The sequence below is a fragment of the Oryctolagus cuniculus genome, chromosome 19 (assembly GCF_964237555.1).
Source record: "Oryctolagus cuniculus chromosome 19, mOryCun1.1, whole genome shotgun sequence".
NCBI lineage: Eukaryota > Metazoa > Chordata > Mammalia > Lagomorpha > Leporidae > Oryctolagus > Oryctolagus cuniculus.
The window spans coordinates 37,322,018-37,343,988 of NC_091450.1; the positions used below are offsets into that span (position 1 = coordinate 37,322,018).

The following is a 21,971-nucleotide window of genomic DNA, read 5'->3' on the forward strand; positions in this document are numbered from 1 at the left end:
CAGTGTGATGGCAGGGGTCAGGCCCCACAGCGGCTCTCTCCTCTGAGGACCCGGCGCCCCCTGCTGGCCGCGGCCGTCCCCACGCTTCACTCCCTGAGCTGCACGGACCGGGCTTGCACCTGCCTCCTCCCCTGGGACCCTCCTTCCTCCCCAGTCTTGCGAGGATGTTGCCATACCTGGCGAAGGGGGCGTTCCACGGACCTCCAGACGAGGGATCTGGAGATGGGAAGCTGGTTCCCGACCGTGCAGGGGGAGCTGATGGGCTGTGGGCAACGCCGCCCCCTGGACGCCCTGACTACAGCCCCAGAATCAGATCCTGATGCCCTTATTCATGACGGCAAGCGGTGGGGGCCTCACAGGCGTCCCGTCCACCTCGGCTGCCCCTTTCCGGGGAGGCTTTTCCCGCCCCCTACGCCGGCACGCGCTGGGTTTCCGAGTCTGTCGCTGAGCTCCTTGGGGGGGGGCAGGCGTTGTCGGGGGTCCTCCAGGACACAGGCATGGGGGAGTGGGGTCTCGCGGTCATGGCTCCTGGCTCTTTAGGGTGCAGGCCCAGATGTGTCCCCCTGCCCTGTTCTCATCACAGTCCTGGTGAAGACAAGGGCCAGCATCTCCGTGTCCACCTGCGGCCGTGGGCTGTGTGGCCCTGGGGAGCCGCAGCCTCTTCTCCCACGGCCGGGGGCCCAGCGTGGCTCCAGCTGGGCCTCCTGGACCCTGTGCCGGCCCTCGCTTCCGCCACCTGCTGCAAATGCTGGGCCCTGGGCCGGCCCCATCCCCACACGCCGCCTCCGTGGGACGCAGTCCCTGGAGAGCCCCTCCCATGCGGGCAGAGGCCATCATGAGCCTGGGGGAGAGGCCCGCGCGTGAGTTTTTTTTAAAATTTGTTTATTTTAAAACATGAAATCCAAGCTGAATAGAAACCACAGAAATCACATTGACGAGATTTTTAGTATTTGCCAAGAAAAATAAGGTCCCCAAAGAAATAAAAATCAAACCCCAAACCCAGTCTTTAAAAAAAAAACAACAACAACAAAAACAGCACGGCGACAGTACAGACGGCCGCAGCCCCATGGAGCCGGGCCGGTGGCATGGAGGGCGGGGGTGGGGGAGGGGCGTCTCGACAGAACCGTGTGCATGTCTGTTCCATGACAGACAGTGGCATGGAACACACCCGTCGTGGCTCAACACGGGGGACGATTCCATGCGAGAGGCCCTGGCCCCTCGCCTAGGGCGCAGGGACCGGGCAGGGCTGGGACCTGGGGTTGCATAGTGAGGTGGGGGGGTGGAGGGAGAAGGGTCAGGGGCTGCTCCCACCCAGGCCCTCCCACCCCCCAAGCCCAACCCTGGGGAGTGGGCGCCTCGTGCCGCTGGCTGCCCTGCTCCCCACGAGGTCAAGGACCCCTCCCCCCATGCTCCATGGTCCAGTGGTGCAAGGTGGCCCTGGGCTGCCACCCCAGGAGGGGCTGGGGGGCGGGGCACGGTGAGGGAAGGGGCACTGAAGACTCCAAATGAAAAAAAGAAAAGAAAACAATGGCAGGAGCCGTTCCTGCCCGGCCCGAGGCCTGTTCTTCCTTCAGCCTTGGGGAGTGGGAGGCCACAGGCAGCCCGGGACAGCACCGTGCACGGGCACGCTGGCCACCATCCCTGGCCTGGAGTGCGGCTGCTGCCCAGGCTCTGGCCCATGTCCAGGGCTGCTTCCGCCACGGAGTCCAGTCGGGAGGACGCCGGGCAGGTCGGCTTTGGCCGGGCCTGCCCCTCCACTGAGGTTTGGCGATGCCCAGGGCCGAGATGCCTGCACAGACACCCCCCACCTGCCTCCCACCCCGCTTGTTGGTCCCGGATGCCAGCGTGGAGAGAGGGGCTTGGTGAGGAAGGGCAGGGGCCCTGCTCTCGGTGTCCAGCAGCCCTCCGGCTGCCCCGGCCCGAGCCCACGCGGAGCTGCCGCGGCCGGAAGCACAGCAAACATCGCACACAGAACCGAAAGCACCTTAGGAAGCCGCATTCCCGCTCCACAGGGGCGCTGAGGCCGCAGGGACCCCGGCCAGAGCCCACGGGACATCTGTTCCCGAGGACAGGGCCCTCCGGGGGCAGCACCGGCCCAGGGAGGGGCCTCCACCTGCTCCCCAGCTCACCCTGCGGAGAGACGGCCACTCCAGCCTGGACGCGGGCTCGCCTGCTGGCTCTGGGCAGCCAGGGGCACCGGTGGAGGCTGGGAGTGAGGTCAGTGGTTAGTCCCAAGTGGGCATCAGAGGCCAGGGGCACAGTCACAGCCGGCTCGGGTCAGGCCCCAGGGAGTCCCCCTTGGCCGAGCCCCATCTGCCCTAGAGATGACAAACGTGGTTAGTGCAAAAAACGAACCGGACAAAGCTGCCAGCTCTCTGGGGCGGGGGGGGGGGGGGGGGGTTTGGCACCAAGAAGGCGGCCAGCACCGAGAGGCCGGTGTGCAGCCGGGACTCCGCGCGGCACCTGCTGTCCCTGGAGGGCTGGGGGAGGGAGAGAGCGAGCAGCGGCGGGCGGGAGGCAGCGCGGGGAGCCCTCCCGGGAGGAGGGGCGCGCTTGTGTCAGGCGGGTACTGGATGCTGCAGAGAGAGGGGCGCGTGGGGACGAGCAGGAGGGCACAGCGCCTGTGTGCCAGGAGGTCACCCCCAGGGGCCCTGTGGAGGGAAGCGGGGGCGGGCGGCGGGCAGGAAGGCTCTGTCCCGGAGCGTGAGCCGAGTCGGGGGTGCAGGCCCAGGGCCCCTGTTCTCATCTCCGTGCCCCTGTGGGGAGTGGGAGAGGGCAATGGGCCTGCAGGGGGCCCGAGGCTGGCGTGGCGTGGCGTGGCGTGGTGGAGCTCGCGGAGGGTCCGGCGGCAGCCCTGGGGTGCAAGCAGCCGTGCGAGGGGTGGGGCGGGAGGCGCCGGTGCGGTCTAGTGCCCGCTGCCGCTGGAGTCGGGGCGAGGCTGGCTCGTGGCGAGGTACTTGGCTCTCATGCTGGATGTGTACTGGGGAGACAAGGACGTGGGTCAGAGGCCTTCTGGCGTGGCCCTTGGTCGGCGGTGGGATGCACCAGCGCGGAGCCTAGCCTGCACCAAGGACCAGCTGGGGCGGGGGGAGTCCGCCTGAGCCACTGACACCTAGCCGCGCCCCACACGCTTGGGACCGGAAGGTCACACAGGCTGCCTACCAGTGCCAGGCGAGGGCTGGGCCAGGCCACGAGCTGCAGGCCATGGCCACAGAAGCAAGGAGACCCTGGCCTATGGCGGCTCTGTGCAGCACTAGCACCACACCCCCGGGAGGGAGAGCCCGAAAGCCATGCGGCCCCTCGGCGGAGGACCCAGCTGGGGGTCCTCCAGGGTCTTGCACTCAGGGCCCAGGGTGGCTGCAGGGGCAGGCGGCCTGTGGGGCTTGGCCACCGCCTTCCGACAGGAGGTGCACATGCGTGTGCAAGCAAGTGCGAGTGCGTGTGTGCTCACGGAGGCACGTGCTGAGGCCAGGCGATGTGCAAATGGCTCCTGACCACACAGAGCGCCTGGCGGCCCTGCGGGTGGGGGTCCCACAACCCAAGGGAGCCCGACCAGTCCTGAGTCCCCAGACCCTCCCGGAGCCCCTGTGCTGTGAGCAGCCAGCTGCAGGGCAAGGCGGTGAGGCCGTGGCGCTCCCCACGCATGCGGCGGCCATGGCGGGCAGGCAGCCCAGACCCGAGAGGCAGCCGAAGCAGGTGCCACACGGCTGTGTGGGGCAGGTGAGCCTGCACACCTGTGTGCACCTGCACGTGTGGTCTCTGCCCCCAGGCCAGGTGCGCACAGGGGTCTGGGTGGGTGGTCTCCTCGCTGGGAGGAGACGGGGTAGAGGGGCTAGGCCCCTGCAGCAGGTGGTACAACCCCCAGGGGCTGAAGATGGGAGGGGCTCTCTGCCCGTACCGTGGGGCCGGTGAGAGGTCTCGGCGGCTGGGCCGGCCCTGGAGCAGAACAGGGGGACGGCGGCCGTGTGGGGCGGGGCCCGGGGGTCAGTACCTGTTGCTCCCAGGGCACGGCTACCACAGCGTTCGGGCACTGCCCATGGGCTGAAACCGCCAGCCCGCGTGGCTGCCAGAGTCCGAGGCAGCCAGATAGCGCTGGGAGGGCCCAGGGGTGCAGGAGAGAGAGAGAGAGAGGGCGGCCTCAACGCCAGGCTGCGCTGGCCGGAGCAGGCCGGGGGGCCGCCGAGTGTGCAGGGGGGCCTTTGGGACAGCCGTGGCCGCCCCGCGGGAGGGCGCTTCCCAGGCAAGGTGGCCGGCAGCCTCTCGGCTCCCCCGCTGTGGCCAGGCCCTGCCAGGAAGCCCGCCAGGCCCCCAGCTCTTCCACATGTTCCTCCTCTTTGGCACCAAATCCACCCTGTTCCCTCCTGGGGCCAGAGAGGAGGCCAGCCCCAGGCGGGGCCCGGGGCGCGCGCTCAGGACGGAGGAGCAGTGAGGCCAGGGCCCGGCACTGCGGGAAGCTCGAGGGATGGGAAGAGAGGCAGTGGGAGAGCACGTCCCGGGGGCACCAGGGCCCAGGGCGCCTCCAGGCCAGCTCAAAGTAGCGAGGGCTCCTTCCAGGCCTGGCCACCCAGCCCGGGTGCCCGGGGCCAGGGAGCGCACCCCTTGGCCCCTGGCTGCCCCTGGAGCCCACGCTGCCTGTGACAGCCACGCCGGAGCACCTGGGCGGCAGCGCGGCCGCCCACCCGCGCCCACCCTCCTGCCCCGAGACTTACTGAGGGCGGTGGGGACTCGCGCCCGATGAGGGGGGTGTTCTCGCAGCGTGGGTTCTGGAGGTTGGCGTTCTGGCTCCTGAGTGGGCAGACAGGCAGTGAGCGCCCCTGGCCTGGGCGGACCAGCCGGTCCCCACCCAGCTCTGCCTGGCATCGGGGCCCACGGCACTCACGCGCCCGGCCAGAGCCTGCGTGTGGCCTCCCCACGGCCCCTCTGCTGGCTGCGCCGGGAAGCGGCTCTGGGCCCCGGGCCCTGCCTCGCCCAGGCCGGCCTGCGGGCTCCCCGCGACTCACATGTACTCGGTAACCGGGGCGTTGCTGACGGTGTGGGCCGCGGCCGGGATGCTGGTCTCGCTGCCGTAGCTGCTCCCACAGCTGTACAGGCTCGGCATGTGCACGCGGTACAGGCTGTCGTGCGCCTGCCGCGGCCCGGGGGCCGCCTCCTCCTCCCCGTCGTCATCGGCGCCCCTGTAGGGAGCACACCCAGCCCGCTTCAGGCCCGGGTGGGAGCCAGCCGGAGCGCCGGCGCGGCAGCACCTGGCTCTGACCACACTCGGTGCTTGCACGCTGTGGCTCTGTGGGGGCCGGCAGACCACGCGGTCACCGCAGCGTGGGTTCCGCACCAGCACCTGCTGTCTGATGAGCAGAGTGGGCAGGAGGCCCGCGTGCACCCCTGGGGGCGTGGACCAGGAGCTCCTTCCCCGCCCCCTGGACTTCCCTCCCACTCCTGTGGCTGTCGCGGGGGAGGCTTGGGGGCAGGCTGCGCCCACTCTGAGCTCCTCTAGGCTCTGCTGGTCCCACAGGGGACACAAGGCCAGGCTGTCTGGTGCTGGGCGGCAGGGCAGGGGTTCATGTGGTGTGGCTTGCCTGGCCCTGGAGGTGGATCCTCCTACAACCTCGTTTTGCAAAAACCCACAGTCACCGATAAGCAGCGGTGCAGCGACGCCCCTGCCACCATCGGCGCTAAGGCCGCTGTCACCAGCGTCGGCACCAGCACCACTACTTCACCGCCGGCACCAGCACCACTACTTCACTGCCGGCACCAGCACCACTACTTCACCGCCGGCACCAGCGCCGCCATCAACATCAGCTCCGGCAGGCAGCGTCCCCGGGGGGCCTGGGGCCTGGCCGTCCGGTGGAGCCCCGGGGCCTCACCTCTTGTGTTGCCAGGTGTGCGGGACGCTGCAGACGATGGAGCTGAACATGAGGGCGGTGACGAAGGAGAAGAGGGCCAGGTAGACGAGGCCCTCGACGCCGTCGTAGCAGAGGCCGGTCAGCGCCTGCACGTAGTCCTGAGCCGCGGTGGGGAAACGGGAGATGGGTGCCGTGAGACCGACCTGCCAGGGCCCCGCCATCTGTGGAGAGCCCCCCACCCCCGCCGCGGCCTCACCAGATGCAAGCTGCGGCAGTCCACCAGGGCGGTGAGGTGCTGCAGGTTCACCTCCGTGCCGTTCAGCACTTCCTGGACACGGAGCAGGGGTTCCTGGGGGCACGCGCCACGCACGGTCAGCACCGCGCTGGAGCACCGGAGCGGGCCACACCCCCCAGCACTCCTGGGTCTGCCTCTGCCCCACCACCTGGTCTTGGGCACCCCCAAGTCGTGTCCTGGCCTCCCTGGGGGCCATTGAGGACAAGAGGCCGCCAGACCCTGTGCTCGCTGCTGTGTGAACACACCCTCCTGCATTGTGGTGCCGGGGACACGGCAGCCTCCCACCTGTCCACACTGGGGCTGGGTTAGCTCTGAAGAGCCCTTCAGAGAACAGTCGCAGGACTGCGGAGATGGGCAGTGCGTGGGGCTCTCTGCAGAGTGCACCCAGCCCTCCAGTGCCTGTCTGCGTGTGCCTGTGTGCCCTCCAGTGCCTGTGTGTGCACGTGTGCCCTCCAGTGCCTGCGTGTGCCCTGCAGTGCCTGCGTGTGTGCCCTGCAGTGCCCACATGTGTACATCCTACAGTGCGTGCTGTGCCTAGGTATGCAGACGCGTGTGCACACAGGTGCCCCCACCCCGCCTCCTTGGGAGCTACTGTCTGGGCTGCACTGCGCCCCCCGGATTCCTATGTTAAGTCCCTGACCTGACCCCTGGTCCTAGGATGTGAGACCTCTGGGAGGTAGCCGAGGCCCAGTAGGTCACACAGTGGGGGCCCTCATGCGGCGGCACTGGGCTCCAGGTGAGGAGGGGAGGGCACTCGAAGTCCCGGCTCCGTCTGGGGCTGAAGCTGCCTGGTCAATGGTTCTCTTATGGTGGGGCCAACTGACGTACACACCTGCCTCAGACAGTGCAGGCGGCACCCTGGCTGTGACCACATAGGAACCTGGGAAGTGGCGTCCGCATCAGTGGGTACGCGCTTGGTATTGGTGCCGTGCCGCTTCTCAGAGCACGGAGCTGGAGGACACGGCTGTGCCCACCGTGCTGGGGCAGTGCGCAAGGGGCCGGGGGCCCCGCAGGGCCGGCTTTTTGCCAGAGCAGGTGGCAGGTACATAGGCGTTGTAGTGCACACGCTCAGAGCCCGGGCGCCACAGGGGGGCAAAGTCACCACCCCTCACATTCCCAGGACAGCACGGGGGACCTGGGCTTGTCCTCCAGAGGGGACTCAAATGCACTTCTTCCCAGAGACCACCACCAATCCTGGGGAAGAGGGGGTGGGCGCCCCGACTCCCCCCATGCTGCCCCAGCCGCCCCTGCCCGGGAGCCCTCGGGGGGAAGGGCGCCTCACCTTGGCGGCCGGGTGCTCCCGCGTGGTGCTCCCCAGGAGCTCGGCCACCAGGTCCTGCATCTCCACCAGCGCCTTGTGGCTGCCTGACAGCTTCTGCTCCAGGGAGGCAGCCGTTCCAGCCGGGCTGAGCCCACCCCGCGCCCCCCAGCTGCCCGCACGCCCGGGGAAGGCACAGACCCCAGGTGGTGACAGGGGCCTGCTCCAGAGAGCAGAGTCCTCAGGACCCAGGGTGGCAGGATGACAGACAGTGGGTAGCGGCTGTGACCAGTGGGTGCACCCGAGCAGCCCACAGGAGTCGTCCACGGGACACCAGAGGCCTCCTGGGGCTCTTCCCGCCCCAAGGCAGTGAGAGGAGCCCAGGCCCAGCGCACCAAGCAGCTCTCCCAGCATGCTTCACCCGGGGCACACAGCACTCACCGGCTGCCCCTCACGGAGCCACGCCCACACAGACGCCAACCCCGCCCCTGCGTCCCAGCCCGGGCTCTCACCTGCCGGAAGGGGTTGGTGGCGCGGGGTGAGCAGGCCAGGTAGTACTGCAGAATGTCTGCAGAGAGAGGGCAGCGTGGGCTGAGCCCCCCGGACCGCTGTGTGTGCACATGGGTGTCGGCACGTGTGCACATTCGTGTCTACACATGCACACGGGACCGCTGGTGTGTCTGTGTGTGCTTCAGGTGTGCACCCGGGAGCCCAGCTGTGTCTGCCGTGTGCTCGGGGGGTGGGGCAGGAGGCAGAGCCCCACCTGAGACAACCTGCGACCCCCGGGCCCCGTGGGCGGGACCGTACTGGGGCGAGCACGTCCCTCCAGGGAGGAGAGGGCACAGCCAGGGGCCGGCTCGTCTGCACGGTCACACCCATGCAGGGTCAGGAGGAATTTCCCTACAATCCCATCCCGGCATCTCTGGAAGAGCCCGGCTGAGGGCACCCGGACGGGCGGGCACCCTCTCCCGCCCAGCGACTGTGGCTCCGGGGCCCTGGGGCCTGGGCGCCCACCTGCCCCTTGCCCGGGTCACACCCCCTGAGCTCTGAGAGCTGGCTATCTGATTACAGAGATGCCACAGGAAGGAAAATCACTTCTTCAAAAGAGGACAAAAGTCCTCAGGAGCCTAAGTCGGCACCAGAGTCGGGGCGTCCCAGGAGGGTGCCGGGCTGGGGGCTCCAGCTCACCGCGTGGGGCCAGGACCTAGGGCCCCGAGCAGTGCAGACCGGAGAGGCTCCCAGACGGGGTGGGGACAGCGGCCACATGGACCCCGCTGGCCCCAGGCCTCCCTCATCGGGGCCCCCGGCTTTGGCAGAACTGGGCCCTCAACCAAATGGGCAGGGAACCTGGCCACCGGTCAGTCCCTTGGCTCTGGTGGACAAAAGCAGGCAGGCTGGGCCCTGCCAGGCCACGCCCGGCCCAGCGTGCACAGGGACAGCCCCTGCCTGCCATCCAGGAACCCCTTACCCGCATCGCAAACCTTGCGCACCTGCCCCCTGCCCCCGGCCCCCAGCACCGCTCAGGGAGCGACCCAGGCCCCAGTAGTTGCTCTGCCTCCATGCCTGATACCCCATCTGCTCAGGCCCCCCCCCCCAATAAAAGACATCAAGGTACCGCTCCTGTCTGCAGAGGAAGCGGGGGCCCCAGCCGTGACGGGCCTCTAACACACACCAGTGTCTGCCTCGGGGCCTTGGCACCTGCGCTGCCACCTGTTGGGTGGTCCTGGGTCACCTGGCCTCCACGCCCCAGGCCCTTCTCTGCTGGCTCATGAGCCGGCCCTGGGGTGCGGACTCACCTCCGCTCAGCACTGAGTGCTCCTCCACCATCTTAGTCACGTAGGTGTTGGGGTCCACACAGAAGTCGCTGGAGCCCTGGGGAGGTGCAGGCGAGGGGGGTAACCAGGCTGGCCCCAGAGGTGGGTCTCTGCCCTCGGTTCCCAGCGGGAGATCATGGCCCCCGGGGTCTGCCTTGGTCTGGGGTCACGGAGGCGCTGTGAGCCCTCGGCAGGCCCCACCCTCCAGAGACACAGGGACGACCCAGGGCGCCCCTCCCCCACTGAAGCCCAGGCGTGGGGACCCCTGGTCCTGGGGCACTCACCACAGACACGGCCAGCTCCAAGCCCAGGGCACCCCAGCTGATGACCAGGGCCAGGACCCCCAGCAGGCAGACCCTTGGGGCAGAGACAGCCATCAGCAGCCCCAGGCTGGGGGGTCGCGCTCCCCGGGGGCTGCGCTCTTCCCAGAACTGCCTGAGGCCGGGAAGGCGGCTCCTCCAGGCCAGGTGGGACTCGGGGCTCAGAGCTGGGGGCAGGGAGGGTGGGCTTCGGCGTGGCCAGGAGGCTGGTGGCCCCATGGCCTCTCCTCCTGTGCCTGGCCCCCCGACCAGGCCGTGCTCACTCTGGCCTGCGGTCTACCCGGCGGCCTAGGGACAGTGACCCTGGGCCGGCCCAGGTCCTCATTTGCTCCGAGCCCCTACCACGCTGCCTGTCTCAGAGCCTAGGCCTGGGGTGGCCTGTGTCCCCTCCAGCCCCCTGCGCCCCCACAGGCCCCAGTACTGGCCCTTGGACAGCACTGCCCGTGAGTCCAGGGCTCGCTCGCGCCCCTGCGCCCCTCTCCGGGGCCCCTGCAGGTCTCAGGCAGAGCAGGGAGCCCGGCCGGCCCTGCCGCCTGCACTCCCTCTGCCCTGGTTTCATTCCCCCCTCCCCCGGCTCATCATCTCTGCCGCATTCATTCATTCATCCCTGTGCACGTCTCTCCCAGCACCTGGTCAGTGCTGTGCCGTTTTCCGGCGAGGGACACTGACGGCGGGGGCTCTGCGCCACGAGCTGCCTGGAAGCAGCACCCCTGGGTCTGGAACCCGGGCCGCTCTGAGCCATGGACGGAGGGGCTGCAGGAAGGCGACCCCAGCTCTCGGGGACCTGGGCAGGCAGCTCCGGGTCTCGGGACGCCACGTGCTGGCCCCCCTGCAGACTCACGAGGGAGGAGCAGAGCGGGGAAGCTAGAGAGGGCAGGGCAAGGCCGCGGGGGCCGGGGCAGGCCCCCCCAGCAGCAGCAGCGAGGGTCTCCACAGACTCACCCCACCAGGATGCCCTTGGAGCTACGGATGAGGCCGACCAGCACCAGGAGGCAGATGCTCACGTCCAGCAGCAGCAGGCCTAGGTAGCCCAGCCACCTGCGGATGCCACGGGTGTGGGCCGACGGCCTGGCACGGGGCGGCCGGGGACCCCGGGGTACCAGGTGCACCCGGGGCAGGGCCACGCTTCCCCTGGGCAAAGCAGGCGTGGTGGGTCACACCTGTACCAGTCGTAGAGGTCCACCTGCTCGGCCAGCAGCTCCAGCGACACGCCCGGGTTCCTCCAGAAGGGGATGGTGGCCGTGTAGGCCAGCAGCAGCTCCAGCAAGCCCTGCAGCCGCTGCACGGCCCGCAGTGGCTCCGGCTGCCCGCTCAGCTGCCGCTCCAGGCTCTGCAGGTTGGGCTCCGCCGTGCGGTTCAGGGCGGCGGCCGTGTCCCATACCTGCGGCCGGGATGTGTGCGGGGCGGTGTGAGGTGGGCGGGGGGCCGTGCTCTGCGCCTCCCTCGACGCCCTCGCCCCGCCCTCCCGGCCACTCACGCGGTCCTGCACCCCGGCCACCGTGCGGTTGGCGTGGCGGAGCGAGTAGGTGGCCCGATGGACGCCGTCACTGGTCTCCCCATTGCCATAGAATCCCACGGCGATGCCGGCGCTGCGAGAAGGCAGAGACCGGTGACGGCGCGGCCCGCCCAGACTGCGCCCACCCATCCAGCCACGCCCTTCCCCTAGGCCACACCCACCCGCTGACCCCGCCCCATCCCCGCCCTTCCCCTCAGCCCTGTCCTCTGCCACCCACCCGCTGGCCCCGCCCCAGCCCCGCCCTTCCCCTCAGCCCTGTCCTCTGCCACCCACCCGCTGGCCCAGCCCCGCCCTTCCTCCCGCTGGCCCCGCCCCTCCCGGGCCGCGCCCCGCCGCGCTCACCTGCACACCAGCGTGGCGATGATGACGCACCAGGCGGTGCAGCAGCAGTCGGCGTCCAGGTGCTCTTCGCTCTTGCGCCGCCGGCAGCACAGCCAGAAGGAGTAGAAGAGGAGGAAGAGGAGGTCCAGGGCGAGGCAGGCCAGGGCCGCCGCCCCCAGCAGCAGCAGCGCCTGCGGGCGGGCAGCAGGGAGGCGGCGCTGGCGCGGGGGGGCCTGGCACCCGCCACTTAGCCGCCACCACCGCCACCTCCCTCGCCACCTCAGTGACAAGGTGTGTCCCTCCAGACCCGGACAACACCCCAGCTGAGGGAGGCTCCGCCCACAGGGGGCCTGTCCCTTACTGGGTCTCCCGGCCAGGTCCAGGGCAGGCTGCGTCCCCGTGCCCCGGGCAAGGGGAGGTATTTTGCCATTTGGAGCCCCTCTCCAATGTGCAGGGGGCTGCACGAGGGAGCGGCCACTCCCCCGCCTGCTGCTTTTGAGACTTGGCACTGGGTGCCACTTGGTGGAGTCCCTCCATACTGGAGGAGGTGGTGGTGCCAGGGCCCCCAGCCAGGCCCAGCACCCACACAGGCTGTGCGCAGGTGCTGGGTCCTCCAGTCCCCAGGCCGGGCCCCCCGCAGGAAGTGGTCTGCTGGCTGCAGCAGTGAGCACTCGCCACTGGGAGGGGGGAGCAGGCCGGCGGGACAGGGCCCCAGGGCTGTACGTGGTTGGGGCAGGCGCCGGCTCCTCCCCTTCACCCCTGCACCTTAGTTTGCCTGGCCATTGCTTTTGCCCCCATATCACTGGTGCAGAGACCAGGCCCCCCAACCTCCTAAATCTGGCCACGTGGCACAGCTCCTCGGGAAACTCGGCACTTCCTGGGCCAGGGCAGGGTGGGGGCTGAGCACCGCACGGGGGAGGCCCAGGGAGGGGTGAGCCGCTGGGACACACCTTCCCGAATGCTACACTGTCCCAGTCTTCCCCAGGCTGCCGCCAAGGCTCCAGGGACCAGTAGGAGCCAGTTGCCAGGCAGCAGGAGGGAGGCGCCCCCCCCCTCCACCGGACCAGGGCCTGCATGCGCAGCCAGCACCGGCCGATGCCACACCGGCACTCCGGGCAGGCGCTCAGGTGCTATGAGGCTGGGCCTGCGCCCCTGTGTAGGGGATGGCACGGGGTCCCCTCCCGCAAGGAGAACTCAGGCACCGCCAGCCGCTGGAGCTGGGCGCCTCCCACTCCTTCAGCCAGGGGCTGCTGCCCACGGCCACTGCCTTGGCAGGAGGGGCCTGCGGGGGCCTGGGCACGAGAGCTACCTGTCAGCCCGGGGCGCTCTGGTCCGAGGACTCAGGCCCTGGGGAGGGGGCCTTGCCTTAGCAGCCCAGTATCCTGGCAGCGGGCTCTGCACACGATGTTGGTGGGGGGGGCTCAGTAAACATGTGGGTGCTTCAGCAGCCGTGTCCTCTGGGCTCCCTCACGGGTGCTGACCCACAGCTGGTGACCACAGCCTTCAGGCCCCTCCGTGCAGGCCCCAGGCAGAGGGCAGCACACCTGTGAGGGCCGCCGACCCAGGGACCTGCACCTGGCACCTCTCTGGCACACGCACGGCCTGGCAGACCAGGGCCCACGTGAACCAGGAAGGAGCGGGCCCTGGTGTACCCTCAGACATGGACACGTGTGTCCAGGCCCACATACCCGGCCACGTGGGCTCCCAAGGCCCTGGCATCGGCCCTAGGGCGACACCGACCACTCCTGGCTCACTGAAGGGGGAGGGAAGAGCAGGGCCAGCGCCCAAGGAAGCCCAGGGCCAGGTCCTTGAGGGTGAAAATGTCATTCAAGCCCAGGGGACAGTGACAGGTGCAGAGCTGGGTGCCTGTCACTCCCAGCTCCCTGCCTGCAGGGGCAGCCAGTGTCCTGGCTCCTCCTCCCCCTGGCCTTGGCTGAAACTGGCCTCACTGGCCTGGGAGCCAGACAGCAGGCTATGGGGAGGGCGCTGTGGCCAGGGTGACCTCGGCCCCCGTCTCTGGGGCCAGATTCCCAGAGCACAGCCAGCGGCCCGGCCACCTCTTTCCAGGCCTGGCGTCCCTCTGCCTCTCCCCGGCCCATTCAGAGAGAGAATGGGAAACGCTGACCAGCACCTGGCTCTGACCAGATGGAATTTTCCGTCCGTGGGGGAAGTGAGCAGGGTTCGGCCAGGAGCTGCACTTGGCTGTGCGCTGCGCCTCCCGGGGCCTGGTCGCCCCCTGCTCACCCCGGGGCTCTGCTTCTCAGCGTTAGCCCTGCACCCCTAAACGCACAGGCTGGCTCCACGCAGCACGCCCCCCCCCCGCCTTGTCCTCGACTCTGCGCCCAGCTGCATGCCCCCTACCCGCCCCCAAAGCAGCCCACTCTGGAGACACCCAGTGAGCACGGGGCTCGGGTTTGAAGCCTCAGGCCCAGTGCTGGGGCGGCCAGGCCTGCGGGGGCCTCTGGGTCAGGAGTCCACCCGCAGCGACCCCCACGGGTCCCCAGCTCCAAGCTCCTCGTCCAGGATGCCCCCAGGAGGTCAGCGCAGACCCCAGGCCCAGCCTGGCTTCCTGCCCAGGTGAGCAGTCCCAACACGCACCAGGTCCTGGCGGCAGTGTGGCAGCGGGAGGCTGGACCCTGTGACAGGGGTGTGGGCCTGGAGAGGGCGGGCCGGTGGGGCTGTGCAGGCTGCACCTCCCGTGGCTACTGCTCCTGTCTGCCCCACTCCCAGCCTGGCCTGGACGGGGCGCTGACACCGTGTGCCAACACCCCTCCCTAAACGCCAGGCTCAGCGCCAACACAGGTCACTCAGGAGTGGCTATGTGTGACCCCTGGGCAGGACACAGCACTGCCACCTGCACAGGCAGCTCCAGCTCTGGTGGGGGTGTCTCCCAGTCTCACCTGCCCTGAGTGGGGTGTCTCCCACGGTCTCTCCTGTCCTGAGTGGGGGTGTCTCCCGTGGTCTCATCTGCCCTGAGTGGGGTTGAGTCTCCCATGGTCGCACCTGTCCTGAGTGGGGTGTCTCCCAGTCTCACCTGTCCTGAGTGGGGAGTCTCCCACAGGCTCACCTGTCCTGAGTGGGGTGTCTCCCACGGTCTCACCTGTCCTGAGTGGGGTGTCTCCCAGTCTCACCTGCCCTGAGTGGGGTTGAGTCTCCCACGGTCTCACCTGCCCTGAGTGGGGTGTCTCCCGCAGTCTCTCCTGTCCTGAGTGGGGTGTCTCCCACGGTCTCACTGTCCTGAGTGGGGAGTCTCCCACGTCTCACTGCCCTGAGTGGGGTGTCTCCCACGGTCTCACTGCCCTGAGTGGGGTGTCTCCCACGGTCTCACTGCCCTGAGTGGGGTGTCTCCCAGTCTCACTGCCCTGAGTGGGGGGTCTCCCACGGTCTCTCCTGTCCTGAGTGGGGGGTCTCCCACGGTCTCACTGCCCTGAGTGGGGGGTCTCCCACGGTCTCACTGCCCTGAGTGGGGTGTCTCCCACGGTCTCACTGCTCTGAGTGGGGTGTCTCCCACGGTCTCACTGTCCTGAGTGGGGGGTCTCCCAGTCTCACTGCTCTGAGTGGGGTGTCTCCCACGGTCTCACTGCCCTGAGTGGGGTGTCTCCCAGTCTCACTGCCCTGAGTGGGGGGTCTCCCACGGTCTCTCCTGTCCTGAGTGGGGGGTCTCCCACGGTCTCACTGCCCTGAGTGGGGGGTCTCCCACGGTCTCACTGCCCTGAGTGGGGTGTCTCCCACGGTCTCACTGCTCTGAGTGGGGTGTCTCCCACGGTCTCACTGTCCTGAGTGGGGGGTCTCCCAGTCTCACTGCCCTGAGTGGGGTGTCTCCCAGTCTCACTGCCCTGAGTGGGGTGTCTCCCGGTCTCGCTGTCCTGAGTGGGATTGAGCCTCCCTCAGTGCAGGGGTGATTGGTGAGCATCAACCTCCCTGGGCCTGCTCGTCTGCACTGGCCTGGCGCTTGGGCACAGGCAGTGCAGGCCCTGTTTGTGTGGACGAGGCGGCCTGGGCGCCCCCAGCATGTGGCACCAGTAGCAGGGTCACCTAAGCGGACCGCTGTGGGGCCAGAGGGCACCGGGCAGCACGGGGAGAGGTCACGGGGCTCACGTCCAGGTTGGTGTGCTCAGGTCCGCCGGCCCCGGAGCCAGGTGAGATCCGGCTTGAGCCTGCGAGGGCTCTGGGGCTCAGGGCAGGGGCAGACAAGAGGGGGCTCCGCTTGCCTCCGGGGGTGTCCTGCCGCTGCCCTGGAATGGGGACAGGAGGGCTGGAGCCCGCATGCCCCGGCCTGGGGTGAGGAGCGCGTGGCAGGGACGAGCTCCACATCACTGGGGCAGCTCCCTGGGCCTGGGGTCCCCCCCGGGAAGGGGCTCCCTCCCACCCCATCTCTCCTAGGGCCAGCCCTGCCTGCGCCCACTGTGCAGACCCCGAGCTGGAGGCCGGAGGCAGCAGCCAGGGCAGGCCAAGGGGAGAGGGAACCACGCCCCCGACGCACTCGGCCCGCGCCCCCGGCGACGTGGCCGGAAATGAGAAACAGACTTTCCAGCAGGCTAGGCTGGGGTCTCGGGAATTCCAGGAGGGTGAGCTCGCGGCCATGGCTGGAGGGCGTAGCCAGCAGTGGCCACGTGGGGCCGGGCAGGGGCTCATGTTTCTGCTCCAGCCTCCCCCCCCCCCCACCACTGGCCAAGGTCCAGGTGGCCAGCACTCCCACCTCCTGGGGGGCACACACCTTGCCGGCCCTCACCCCCAGGCATCGCCTTGGAGGAGCCCCATGCGACGGGACGTGGGCTGGGGCCTCCAGAGAGCCCCGGCCAGCCCTCCTGCTTCGGGGTCCAGCTCCCACTCCAGGGGCAGAGGCCAAAGAACGTGCAGTCCCCGCGTGCACCCTCAGGGAACTGTCACCGCGCACCTGCGAACGCCACTCCATCGGCCTCTGACCCGGCCAGGAACTACCACGTGGGAGCCAGACCGGAGCCCAGTCCCAGGGCTCGGCCCAACCCCAGACCGGGCGACCTCTGTGATGGCCAGGATCCAGACCAGGGCGCAGCGGGCAGAAGGAGCGGGCGGCCTCCTCCCACAGCCGGGGCCATGCAGGCCACAGCGGGGCTTCCCCACAGCACATGTGCCAGCCGAGGCTACGACGGCCGTGGGCACAGGATGTGTGGGTCCCAGGCGTGTGTGATGGGGTGTGTGTGTTTGTGTTGTCTTCTGGGCCATAAGCAGCCCAGCCCCTGGGCAGAGGGGCCCCAGGCAGCCCCTGGCCGGCTCCTGAGGGCACACCCCAGCACCCTCGCCTCCCTCCGGCTCCTGTGGCCACAGGCACAGGCACAGAGCAGCGCTTCCCGTCCCTGAGCTGGAGGCCTGGCCTTGACCATGACCCACCTCGGCCTTCCCAGCCCCGTCCAGGGCACGAAGGGCGCCTCCGGGAGCGGGCGAGCGTGGGCAGCTAATTCTGGTGGTGCTGCCATCCCGTCCCCAGTGGGCACCCGGGACCTCCAGCTCCGGGTCGGCCTTGGGAAAGGGCCCCCATGCTCCCCACCCTGGGGACAAGCAGCGCGTGCTCTGTAGCCTCACCCCTCCCCAGGGCAGTGAGAAGCTCCGAGGGCCACAGGAGCCCTGGCCTAGCGTGGGGTGGAGGAGGGTCCCTGCAGGCCCCAGCAGGCAGGCCCCGGCCCCCCAGTGCCCGCCCTCTGTCCCACAGTGGCCGGATGGGCGCGCTCCCACAGCCGCGGCCCCACGCCCACAGCAGCAGGTTCACTTCCTCTTCTCTCCACAGCTGCCTGTGGGGGAGGGGCACAGGCCAGACCCTCCCCCACCGCACAACCTCCTGGGACCAGGGCCTTCCGGGAGGGGCGCCAGGCAGACTCTGCCCCCAGACCTGGCATGGAGGGAAGGCCAGTGGCAACCTGTGTAGGGGTCACCACGTCTGGCTCCCCCGGTCACACGGGGCTCCCCCACAGGGCTGCTTGGGGCCACAGCACAGGCCGGGGGCCGGCGGCCGAGGTGGCGGAGTGCACCCTCCCCAGAACTTGACCAGGAGCCCCTGGCCGGCGTCCGGGACGTGTCCGCTTGTGGGCAGCATAGTGCAGCACTGGGCCAGGCCCGGAGACAAGGTGCCCAGGGCTGCCCTGCCCCAGGGCCCGACCCCCGCACTCCACGCCCAGCTCAGCCAAGCTCGGCCACACAGGACCTTGTGCCAACTCCCCAGGGGCGCTCAGATAACTTGTCACTCTGCGGGATGCTGGGCGAGCACGGGGAGTGGGGGCCGTGGACGCGGTGCAGGACCCGGGCCCGCGGCAGAGGACGGCTGGGCCTCGGGAGTGCCCCACCCTGCCAACCTGGAGGCAGGGAGCCCCCCCCCCCCCAGTCCCCACTCCTCCCTCTCCCTGCCGACCCCGCCAGCGGCGAGACGGGTGACAGCGCCATGTCAGCCACAGCTCACCTCCTTCTGATGAGCGGCGAGGAGGACAGCAGGGCCGGCCACGCACAATCAGGCCTGCAGCACCGCACACACACCCGTGCCTGCCAGGATCCCACCCGCGCCGGGCGCCACGGCCCTGCATGCTGTCCAGCCTTGGCTCACACACCTCTGGGCTCGGCCCCGCCCCCAAGGTGGCAGCGCTCCTCTGTGAGTGTCCAGACGGGAGAGATGCTGCCTTATTGTGGGCTGAGGCCCAGTTTCTCTGCCTCAGGGCCTTTGCACACTCTGTCCCACTGCCTGGAACCCTCTCCCCAGGGCCTCTGCACGCTGCTTCTGCCTCCTCACTAGTGTCTCTGCTGAAACACCTGGGTGCTCAGGTTCTCGCAAGAAACAGCCCCACGTGCTGGGCGGACCCCAGGCACCAGAGGGCTTCATTAAACAGGCAGCGAAGGGTGCCCACCAGGCGTGGGCAGACTCCAAGCAGACAGGAAACACCTCCTCCTCCAGGGAGCCTTCCCTGGCTGCGGGGCTCCTGACGCCCCCATTCTGACCCCACCCAGACTGTAACCGTTCTTCTCTCCCCCTCCCACCCCTGCCCCGGGCAGCTCCTGGCCTGCCCGGACCAGGACAGCGCCTCCGAGTCTCAGGGCAGACTGAGAGCAGACAGCGTGGACGCCACCCCTGCCGGGCCCAGAAGCGCACGGGCCGCCCAAGGTCACAGGGTGAGAAGCGCCAGGGCTGGGGCCCAGGCCTGGCGCTCCCCACACTCCAACCGGGGGACCCCTCAGGAAGGCAGCCAGCATGGGCCTGCCCAACCGGAAAATCAGGACTTCCCTGCGCGGCACCACAGGCCCTGGGCCAGGTCAGGTGCCCCGGCCGCTGGTCTCCGGCTCTGCCAGCTCAGCTGTGGGGCCACGCGGCCGCCTCTGATCCTCCCCCGGCCACTCGGGGGCCCCAGCGGAGGCTAGGGAGCAGCACGGGGCGACCCACAGGCACCGTGGGGCCCGCCACTCAGCAACCTCTCGGGCCCAGAGGTGGGCGCAGTGGCCAGGAAGATGGTGGCCCAAGAAGACACCGTGGGTGCAGAACCCACCCTCGGCCTGCAAAGCCCAGGGCTCTGGGTGTCCTCAGAAGGGCCCCATCGGCTCCTGCTCCTCCGGTTGCAGCCTCGCAGTGGGGTGGCTGTGGGGGCCCCAGAAGCCCTGCCCCACGGCTGACCGGCTCCTCGTGGGGCAGCGGAAAGAGGCCCGAGCAGGATTCTGGCCCCACCGCTTGCTCGCAGGGATGGTGAGCCAGGTCCCGTCTCTCTGTGCCTCAGTTTGCTAATCTGCACAAGGGAGACGTCCCGGGGCTATATGCAAAGGGGCTAGTGACAGCCAGCCCCACACGGCCCTGTCCTGGGGCCCTCCCCACATCTGGGCAGCTTGAGAGGCAGGAGCTGTCCTCTCCAGCAGGGCCGACCAAGGGTCCAGGGCACGGGGAGCTAACAGGGTGCCGGCCAGCAACACCGCACCTGGACAGCAGAACGCGCCTCGTGCCAGGCCCCATGCCCACCCTGGAAGGGAGCTCCTGGCTCCGCCCCCTGCAGGAGGCACAGCCAGTGCCAAGGCCCGGTCCAGGTGCCGAGGGCTCAGGGCGGTCCAGCCCTTGCCCAAAGCACCTGAGCACGGAGGGTGGGGGCTGGCCGCACGTGCGGGTGTGGCTCCGGCACAGCCAGCACCGGCGCGGAGGCGGCAGGATGGAGGCAGGCCGGTTTCCACGCTGTGAATTATTCAGTGGCTAATTCTGCTCGGCGCAGAGAGGGGGCAGGAGAGTGAGTCAGAGCCGCCCACAGGGGAGCAGGGGGCAGGAACCAGGGCTCCCCAGGGCCTGAGGCTCTGCTGAGCAAACCCGGAGGGCCGGCCTCAAGTCCAGCTGGGGTGGGCAGCCCCAGTGCCCGGGCGGAGCTGAGACCCGGATGAGCCCTAGGGTCACAGAGCGTCCTGGAGGAGCACACACCTCTTGTTGGCTCACACAGGGCCCGCAGGGGACAGAGCCATCTCCCTGCCACGTTCCTGGGGCACACGGAGACGGCCCTCCTCCCGCTCGCTGTCTCTGGGCCTGTCCGGGCCAATCCCGCTCCCCTTTCTAATCTGCTTAGAAAGGTGGTCAGCTGGGGGACCGGCGCCCAGGGAAGCGCCGAGGCCGGGGGCAGCGCCGTGCTCCCCAGCACACAGGCTCACCCTCGGCTTCCCGTGCTCCGGAGAGGCGAGGCCACACACAGCCCTGCTCTGCGAGAGTGAGGTGGCAGATTCCCCGGCCCCATCCCCCGCCCCCAACAGGCCCAGCCGGACAGCAACCCAGAGGTGCCGGGGTGACCACGCGCCCCCGGCTCGGGGCTTTCTGGAATCCGGATCCCCGTGCAGGAAGGAAATGACCACAGCCTGGTCCCCTGCCTTGCACTCTAATGACAGTGGCTCGGCGCTGGGGCTTGGCACGGGGCCAGGCCCGGGCTCCTGGGGAGAGGGCTGCAAAGTGCTCCCTGCCACCCCCCAGCTCTGCCCAGGCTCAGCCCCTTCCAGCCTCCCGGACGGGCCCACCTTGGGTGCCCACAGCGGCACGCGGCATGCTGTGTGTACATCCCGGCGCCCAGCCACAGGGGGCTGGCGTCTGCCCAGGCCTCTCACCCACCCAAGCCTGGACATGGGATTCCCCAGCTGGGGCGACGGGGCGAGGGGGCGAGGAATCCCCTCTGCCTGCCTCAGGCCTGCTAGCCTCTGGTTAGGAGAGGAACCAGGCCGGCGGCCCCCGGTGAGGAGCTGGCCAACAGCAGGCAGGCGGCAGGGGGCCCGTGGAGGGGAGGGGGCCGGCTTCCTGGAACCCTACAAAGTGAGGCCTACAGAGCTGGGTGGGTGGGGGCGGCTGCAGCCTGGAAGGGGTCTGGGACCCTTGGTGGGGGTGGGGTGTATTCAGGCCCTTGAATAGGGGGCCCCCCGGAAGGAAGAGGGGCTGTGGCCCACGAGGAGGGGGCCTGATGGGGGTTGGGGGAGTCGAGGGGGCCATGATCCGGGCCCCTGACCCCGCGACCCAGGGGCCCCGTCGCGTCACCTGCTGGTAGTCGCTGTCCTCGGGCCGGAACTGGCTGCTGGTGGGCTCCCAGCGCAGGTCGAAGTGGGGCAACCGGTGCAGGAGGCTCACCCACCAGGGCGCCGCGTAGCTGACCCCGGCCATGGCGGGCCCGGCCGCCTCCGGCTGCACGGCCGCTGCACGGGGCTCCCTCGCTGGGCCCGGGCGCGGGGTTCAGGAACCCGCGGACCCTGGCCTGGCAGCCTGCATCGTCCGCACGCTCTTGGGCCCGGCCCGGCCCGGCTCGGCCCGGCTCGGCTGCGCTCGGCTCCGCTCGGCCGCCCGCGCCCGCCGCCTCTTTGTTCGCCGCCGCCACCGCCCCCTCCGCGCCCCCGCCCGCCAGCCGGAGGCCCCGCCCCCGTCCCGCCATTGGCTGTCCTCCCCCCTGGGCCCGCACCCTCCCCGATCACCCGCCCACCGGTCCCGCCTCTGAACTGTCATTCGTCGACCTCCCTTCGGGCACGCCCCCTATCCCTGGAGCGCCCTGCTGTCTCTGCACTTCCATTGGTTTTTTCTCTCTTTGGTCCCTCCTCCGAGTCCGCCCGCCCTTTCGTTGCCTAATGGCCCCGCCCCCTGGAGGTCCTGCCCACAAGTTCCGCCCCTGCCCCGCCATTGGCCCATCATACTAGGCTCCGCCCACTCCCTCGCCCAGCCACGGGGCGCCTGGAGGGGAAGGCTGGGAGAACGGGTCCTCGATCGCCCAACGGGCCTCTCTGGGGTCTGGGAGCTGGAACCTGGCTGCACACGCAGCTGTGCTCATCACGCGTCCCCTCGTCGGTTCCACTGCTGCACGTGGGTCCCATGTTTGCAGCGGGGGCCAGGCTGCAGGTGCTGGTCTGTCTGGAGTCCAGCCTGGACCCTGCCGCCTGGGGCAGGTTCCTTGACCTCTCTGTGCATGAGGTCCTCGCGCGTAGGCGCCGCGAGCCGCCCGGGCGCCAAAAGGCTGTGTGTCTCAGGCAACTACGGCAAGGCCGTGGCTTTTGTCAAAGCCTGAGCCCAGGTGCTCACCCTGGTGCCCAGGCAGCTGGCAGGAATGGCAGGTCTGGACTTTGGAGCCGCAGGGCGGTGCTTCCTGCTGGGTCCCCGGGCAGTG

At 69.5% G+C, this 21,971-nt stretch overlaps 1 protein-coding gene across 2 annotated transcripts; it reads right to left on the bottom strand.

Annotated features, from left to right (window-relative positions):
* Positions 1-926: 926 nt before the first annotated feature.
* On the bottom strand, positions 927-21,199 carry TTYH3 (tweety family member 3). Of its 2 annotated transcripts, XM_051840643.2 has the most exons (15): positions 20,861-21,199; positions 11,386-11,555; positions 11,005-11,116; positions 10,688-10,908; positions 10,470-10,565; positions 9,492-9,564; positions 9,190-9,265; positions 7,906-7,961; positions 7,418-7,510; positions 6,097-6,189; positions 5,862-5,998; positions 5,001-5,174; positions 4,710-4,785; positions 3,992-4,092; positions 927-2,980 (listed from the first exon to the last, which is right to left on the bottom strand). In XM_051840643.2, the coding sequence occupies exons 1-14, from the start codon at positions 20,981-20,983 to the stop codon at positions 4,012-4,014; spliced, it is 1,581 nt and encodes a 526-aa protein (XP_051696603.1). In that variant the 5' UTR covers positions 20,984-21,199; the 3' UTR covers positions 927-2,980; positions 3,992-4,011. The 2 variants fall into 2 exon arrangements, with proteins under 2 accessions (XP_051696603.1, XP_051696604.1); XM_051840644.2 differs by lacking the exon at positions 3,992-4,092 and having other exon boundaries at positions 20,861-21,198.
* Between the last annotated feature and the right edge of the window lie 772 nt (positions 21,200-21,971).

What these genes read in the sequence shown, in the direction of transcription:
- TTYH3 (XM_051840643.2), bottom strand. Translation starts at nt 20,983, where the DNA reads ATGGCCGGGGTCAGCTACGCGGCGCCCTGGTGGGTGAGCCTCCTGCAC. An exon ending in TGGAGCTGGCCGTGTCTGTG is followed by an intron (nt 9,266 to 9,491) that starts GTGAGTGCCCCA and finishes GCACCTCCCCAG; the next exon opens with GGCTCCAGCGACTTCTGTGT. An exon ending in ACTGCCGCAGCTTGCATCTG is followed by an intron (nt 5,999 to 6,096) that starts GTGAGGCCGCGG and finishes ACCGCGGCTCAG; the next exon opens with GACTACGTGCAGGCGCTGAC.